Source organism: Chelonia mydas, chromosome 24, assembly GCF_015237465.2.
Source record: "Chelonia mydas isolate rCheMyd1 chromosome 24, rCheMyd1.pri.v2, whole genome shotgun sequence".
NCBI classification, from domain to species: Eukaryota; Metazoa; Chordata; order Testudines; family Cheloniidae; genus Chelonia; species Chelonia mydas.
Genome location: NC_051264.2, coordinates 11320529 through 11327906, shown reverse-complemented (window position 1 = coordinate 11327906; position 7378 = coordinate 11320529). Strand labels below are relative to the sequence as shown.

The following is a 7378-nucleotide window of genomic DNA, read 5'->3' as shown; positions in this document are numbered from 1 at the left end:
ACGCCAGCCAAGCCAGTGTTAATTACCAGGTAGGCACAGGAGGGAGCGGGCGGCAGCTCACACTCACGGCTTGGAGCCGCTCACTCACCTCCTCACTCACCCCAAAGGCATCCTCCTTGGAGAGAGGAACACCCAGCCCCGGCAGATAAAAGCAGCCCCAAGACGCTCTGCTTCCCTGTCTCCGAGCTCCCCACCCAGGATCGTCTCTCTTCTCTGCTGCTCTGGATACGCTGGGAGAGGCTGCAGGACCATGGCTGGGCGAGGGACTGTCCAGCTCCTCCTCTTGTGTCTAACACCAGGTAGGCTTCTCCAAGGGACCCCTCAGGCCCTCCCCAGCCAGTGACAGGGAGCTGGAGAGGGTGGGAACGCTACTGAACTTGGCTCTAAACCCCCCTCCCTCCCCATGGCTCCCAGCCTGGCAATTTAGGGCTCATCTACATGGGGAAATTGCCCAGCATAGCTGTAGTGGAATAATGCCTGTGAGCTCCTTGGGGCAGGAACTGTCTCTTTGTTTTGCATTTGCACAGCCCCAAGCACCATGGGGCCTGATGCCTGGCTGGGGCTGTTAGGTGCTATGATAATACACCTAATAAATAATGTACAGCTCCTAGCACCATGGGGCCTGGTCCCTGGCTGGGGCTGCTAGGAGCTACGGTAATACACCTAATAAATAATAACAATAATAGGTATGCTGGAATAACTTCCTCGTGTGGACACTTGATTTGAGAATAACAGGGAGTTCATTATGGAACAGGAGCAATTATATTGGAATACAGTCATTCTCGTTCCAGAGAAGTGTTCACACCGGGCAGTTTAGCAGGCAGAGCTAGAGCCGAATAGTTATTCCCCTATAGCTGTCATTTTACACCTGTATGTACTCAAGCCCTTAGTGCGCCACAAAACTGCTCCGGCTCCATAAATCTGGGCATTTCCCGTATGGAGCAGCGCTGACAAAATGCAGCAAGAGAGAAACCTCTTACAGTACGTCTACACTGGAGCTGGCAGTGTAATTTCCAGCTCAGGTCGGTGTACACAGAGTAGTTTTGATTGAGCTAGTGCACTACAGCTGTGGTTCTCAACCTTTCCAGGCCACTGTCCCTCTTTCAGGAGGCTGATTTGTCTTGTGTAACTCCAAGTTTCACCTCACTTAAAAACTACTTGCTTGCAAAATCAGACATAACAATACAAAAGTATCACAGCCACACTACTATTGAAAAATGGCTGACTTTCTCATTTTTACGATGTATTTATAAAATAAATCGATTGACATATAAATATTGTACTTACAATATAAAAAGCAGTATAAACAAGTCATTGTATGGAATTTTAGTTTGTACTGATTTCGCTACATGTAGCCTGTTGTAAAACTAGGCAAATATCTAGATGAGTTGATGTACCCCCTGAAAGATCTCTCTGTACCCGCAGCGTTTCAGGGAGAACCACTGAGCTACACAGAGCAGTGTAGCTGCCATGGCATGGGTGGTAGGACACTTGGGATAACTACCCCGAGTACAGTCCCGCCCAGGACTCCAGGTGCTTGCTCAGGTGGCTAGCCCATCCCACCGTCAGTGCTGCCAGAGCTGGACTGCTATTTTTACTGAGCTAGCAGCTCCATCAAAGCTAGAATATGTGTATCTACCTGAGCTGGAATCCCCTCAGCTGCCGCAGGAGTGACAATCAGCCAGCAGCACCCTTCTCTCAGGCATGTTCCCTTCCTGTGCTGTCCTCCCATATAGTGACACTTTGCAAGCAAGAGTCCTTTGCACCTGGATTACACTGCACCTAGAAAGTGCTCTGCGAAGAGTCACCAATTAATTACACAACAATGAAACACTGGGGAGGTCCCCTCAGGCTGGTAGCAGGCAGCTCTCCCAGAGTACCAAGGCTGGGTGTGTTCTGCAGACATACCTGGCTTAGACACAGCAGCCCTGGCAGATCTAGCTCTGAGGACCTCCCCTGTGGACTCTCTTCCAGCTGCAGGCAGGGGGCATGGCTGGGCTCCCCAGGCCTGTGGATCCCTGGCTGCTGTTGGCAATTGGTGCAAGTTGGAGAAGCCTCTTAATGAAACAGTGCAATAAATAACAACACCCCCGCCCCCTCATTCCCTTCAGGACCTTCGCTCACTTTCCCGAGGCTGAGTCAGGACTCAGCAGGTTGCTGAAACTGGCAACTTTAAAAATCAGTTGAGTGAAATTGTTCACTTCATCAGCGGGGGGGTGGGGTGTGTGTGTGTGTGTGTGCAGGACGCTGCCCTCTGCTGGCTGGAATGTGTTAGACTGGCACACTCGTGAGTGCATTATGTGCACGCTTGTTCATTGCAGTGCCCCCTGCTGCAGGGCATTTCAAATCGAGCCCCAGTATCCCCAGTGTGGCTCCCCCTAGGGGCTGTCTGAGCTCACTGGCCTGAGGTAAGTATTAACCAGAGATCACCCCAGGGGCACTGGCCTCAGATACAGGGAAAAACCCACCCTGCTTCGCTGTATTCTGACAGGGCCAAGTGGGATCCTTGCAGCAAGATGTCCACAGCTTGACAAATATTGGGCAATAGAGCCCAGCTCCGGGGAAGGGAGCCCATCTCTGCCCAGGGCACAGCCTGGTCCCTGGGTGGATAATGCCCCCCCGTGCAGCATCTTCTAAAAGTTGATGGGACATGCTTCCCCCAGAGCCCCTTGTCTGACATTCCCCTCACTCATTCCCACACTGGCAGGCCACAGGACTGGCTCCCTGCATAGCTGGCTCTGGGCCCTGCAGGAAGGGCTCAGTCTCCGCAGAAGGTGCCCGGGGACTCCTCCCTCTCTTTGCAGCTGTTCTGCCCAGCACTAGCCTGTCTGTCCTGATGGGCGGCTCTGTCTGTCTGTTCCTCAGCTCTGCTGGAGGCCGTGCGGATCAATGCAAAGGGCCAGCAAGTGCTTTACCTGGCTCAGGGGGACTCGGTAAGGCTGGGCTGCCCCTACATCCTGGACCCTGAGGACAATGGACCCAACAACCTGGACATTATTTGGACCATGGTGAACCCTAACCAGAGGCTGCCGGTGAGTCTGAGTCCTGCCCCTCATCCTACTTCCTTAGCAAGGCCCATCAAACGCCTGGTTGGAATCTGTGCTGGGGTCTGTTTCCAGCTCTGCCCCTGGCTTGCTGGGACACCTTGGCCTAGTTCCTGCCCCTGCCTTTGCCTCATGGACTGCTACCCCCTGCCCAGCACTGGGTCCTTGCTCAGATTCCATCTCCCACGGATCCAGTCCGATTGCAGAGACCCCTGGGCACTGCCCCCTCTGCCAACCTGGCTGATGGCACCCGGCCACCCTTCCTCACCCCTGTGTGTGTGCATATTCCTGAGCCCCCTCACGGTGCCGGTCCCTCCCTCGGGCACAGCCCCGGCAGCAGGTCCGAGTCTCCCCCAGGGCCCATTGAATTGTCCTGTCCCAGCTGCCCCCTGTGACTTGCCCCAGCGAGAGGCCTCCCTCAAGAGGGCTGTCACCCTCTGCTCCTGAGGCCTTGACCCCTTCCCCCTGGGCCCTGCGCTTCTGCCTTCCACAGAATCCCTTACATCCCCTTCCCCCCGCTGCCCCAAGCCTGGACTCTGAGCTCACCTGGCTTGGGCTCCACCAGCCTCTCCGCTCCCAGTTGGCCCCAGTCCCTGGGCAGGGCATTCCCTGCCCCACCACCCAGCACCATCAGTGTAGACTGGGGTTCTCGAACTTCATTGCATCGTGACCCCTTCTGACCACAAAAATTACTACACGACCCCAGGAGTGGGGACTGAAGCCTGAGCCTACCTGAACCCCTCCACCCCGGGCCGGGGGGCCAAAGCCAAAGCCCGAGCCCCACCATCCTGGGTGGGGGATGGTTGGGGGGGGGCAAAACCCAAGCCCTACTGATCCAGGCTGGGGGAGGGGGCAAAGCCAAAGCCCGAGGGCTTCAGCCCCAAGTGCGGGGCCTATAACCTGACCCGCAACACCCAGGGCTGAAGCCATGGGACTTTGGCCCTGGGCAGTGGGGCTTGGGCTTCAGTCCTCGGTGGTGGAGCTTGGGTTGGGGCTTGGACTTGGCCCCAGCCCCAGAAACTCTAACACCAGCCCTGGTGACCCCATTAAAATCGGGTTGTGACCACTTTGGGGTCCCAACCCACAGTTTGAAAACCACTGGTGTAGAACATGCATCTCTAGCAGCTCTAGCAGGACGGTCCCCAAGGACCTGGATTCTCAGCCCCCAGTGCTGCTCCTGCCCTGGTTCTGCCCCTTGGCAGGTCTCCAGTCCCCCTTGCTCACCACCCACCATTGCTCACTGCTGCTCGGTTCCTCCCCGTCAGTTCCTGGTCTACCAGGACCAGAAGATCAGGTATGGCAGCGTCCCAGGCCTGCAGCAGAGGGTGGCATTTGTGGCCCAGGACCCAAGCCTGTATGATGCCTCCATCCACCTGGCAAACCTGCAGGTGTCGGACTCGGCCACCTACGAGTGCAGGGTGAAGAAAGCCACTGTCGACACCCACTTGATCACCATTACCGTGCTCGGTGAGTCCCGCCCCCACCTGCTGGCCCCTCACCCCCAGCAGTGGCAGATTAGCCACTGGGCCAACAGGGCCCATTCCCAGGGCCCCCAGCCAATTGGGGCCCCCCCAGAGAAATGGGTGCCCATGCCCCGACTAACTTGCCCACCCAGCCCTCCTGCTGGGGAGTGGGGGATTGCTCTGCAGGCAGAAGGGGCCCCCACTTGCTCTGACCCAGGGCCCCACAAACCTTTAATCCGCCTCTGACCCTGACCCATCCACTGCCCACTGACTCAACCCCATCCATTAACCCAACCCCACCCACTGACCCAGCCCCACTCACTGATCTAACACGAACCCTTGCCAACACCCCCCAGGTCACCCTCATCATGCTAGGTGAGTCCCACCCCCCAGTTAATCCCCCCATGGTCCACTGACCCACATTCTACTCACTGACCCAACCCCACCCATTAACCCAACCCCACCTTCTGACCCAAATTCCACCCACTCACCCAACACCAACCCCTTCCGACACCGTCACTGTGCTAGGTGAGGCCCAGCAACCATGCTGATCCCCCTGCACCCATTGACCCACCCCCACCCACTGACCCACCCTCACCCACTGCCAACACCCACCAGGTCACCATCACTGTGCTAGGTGAGTTCCAATCCCCACCCATGGACCCAACCCACTAACCCAAACTCCACCTACTGACCAAACCCCCACAACCTAACCCCGGCCACAGATCTAAACTCCAACCACTGACCCAACCATCACTGCCCCCGCCACCCCCAGACCTACCTCTGCCCACTGCCCCCGCCTGCCATTCCCTGTGGACAGACACTGCCTACTGATCTGACCCTGCCTGCCAGTCCCCATATGCTGACCCCAGGCCACTGACCCTGCCCACCAACCCCGCCCACCAATCCCCATATGCTGACTCCAGCCCACCGACCCTGCCCACCAATCTGCCTGCCCATCAGCAATCCCCATCCTCTGACTACCCCTTTCAGGGGGCACTGCCACCCCATTCCTGCTGTACCCGGGCTCTGCCTGCTTGCCTGTCTGTCTCTGAGCATGGCCATGTCTACTTGTCCATCCCTGCTGCTCCTTACTAGCTCCCATTAACTGATGCAATTTGTGTCTCTCCCCAGAGAAGCCGGCCGCCCCTCGGTGCTGGATGGAGGGGGAGCCGGCCAGGGGCAGGGACCTCATGCTCAGGTGCTGTTCTGACGGAGGCTCCCTTCCCCTCTCCTACCAGTGGTCCAAGATGGGAGGGGACTATGCCATGGGCTGGCTGCCCCCCAGGACAGTGCAGGGTAAGCAGTGGGGGCGGGGGTCCCTGGGAGGTGGGCTGCTCACTTTGCTGAGCTCATCATGGGGTGTGTGCCCCAGGATGGTGCAGGGTAGAGGTGGGGGCCTCCAGAGGGTGGGATGCTCTTGTGCTGAGCTGGGAGCATCCCCTTGGCAATGTCTGTGACATGAGTTTCCTGAGGTCTTGGCACCGGGGAGACCCTTTTCATGGAGGGAGCAGCTGGGGTGTTTTTGGTGGTGGGCCCAGGCATGGCCCTGACGTGTTGCCAGGGGGCTCTGGCTGCCCTGTGCTGTCCCAGGGCCCCCTAGGGGTGGAGGATCTGGCGCCGCCCTGTCGGGGGTACTTTGTGGGGGCTCACTCAGGGCTGGGTCTCTCCTGAGCAGGGCAAGGCTCCGGAGACCTGATGATCCAGAGCCTGTCACAGGAGCACGCCGGGACCTACTGCTGCCGCGTGACCAACAGGGTGGGTTACACCCAGTGCATGGTGCACGTCTCCGTCCCTCGCGTCGGCTACTCAGGTAGGATGGGGGGCACAAGGCCAGGACAGGGGGCAAGCACCCGAACACCCAGCGGGGCAGGACCCAAGCGTCTGGCAGCAGCTTCTTGAAGCTGAGCCTGGACCCCAGGCTGGGCTGGGAGCGGGACCAGCCTGGCGTTGTGAGCACCCCGAGGGGAGGGGCATGTCCAAAAATATTAGTGTGAGGGGCAGCCTGAGGGGCCGGAGCCGGAACAGAGCTCAGCCCCCCGCAGCCCCCAGGGAGCACTGGAGACCCCCCCCTTCCCTGTAGGTAACAATGGAGAGCCCCCTTCCCTATAGGGAACAATGGAGAGCCCCCTCATAGGGAACAATGGAGAACTTCCTTCTCCATAGGAAGAAAAGAAGTACTTGTGGCACCTTAGAGACTAACAAATTTATTTGAGCGTAAGCTTTCGTGATGCATCCGATGAAGTGAGCTGTAGCTCACGAAAGCTTATGCTCAAATAAATTTGTTAGTCTCTAAGGTGCCACAAGTCCTCCTTTTCTGCGCGGGGTCAGCGCATTAGCCTGGAGCTGCAGCTTGGCCCCAAGAACCTGGCCGTCCCTGGCACCTGGTCAGCCCCGGCGATGGGGGCAGGGATGGGGGAGTCGCCTTTGCTGTCTATGGGTCATTGTTCCCAATGCAGGAGGCAAGGGGGATTAGAGTCAGAGATTTTAAGGGGAGAAGGACCCATCAGATCATCCAGTCTGCCCTCCTGCACATCACAGCTCACCAGCCCTCCCCCCACAGCACCCCCATAGAACCGGGATTACACTAAAGTACCACAGCCCAGCAGAGCCCTAGCTGTGGGGCACCAACCACAGAGCCCAGGAGGGGCCGAGTCTCCATTGTTCTCTACGGGGAAGGAGGTTCTCCACTGTTCTCTATTGGGGGGGGGGTTCTCCATTGTTCCTTATGGGGAAGGGGATTCTCCATTGTTCACTGTTGGGGGGGTTCTCCATTGTTCCCTTTGGGGAAGCGGGTTCTCCATTGTTCCCTAGGAGGGTCTCCATTGTACCCTATGGAGAGTTCAGAGTCGCAGCCGTGTTGGTCTGTAT

General features: G+C 57.8%; 1 protein-coding gene across 1 annotated transcript; it reads left to right on the top strand.

Moving 5' to 3' along the window:
* The first annotated feature begins 210 nt into the window (after window positions 1-210).
* On the top strand, window positions 211-6983 carry VSIG8 (V-set and immunoglobulin domain containing 8). The gene is made up of 6 exons (XM_043535577.1): window positions 211-299; window positions 2866-3032; window positions 4310-4511; window positions 5642-5806; window positions 6186-6320; window positions 6967-6983. Exons 1-6 carry the CDS (start codon window positions 251-253, stop codon window positions 6981-6983), a joined length of 735 nt encoding a protein of 244 aa, XP_043391512.1. The 5' UTR covers window positions 211-250.
* The last annotated feature ends 395 nt before the right edge of the window (window positions 6984-7378 follow it).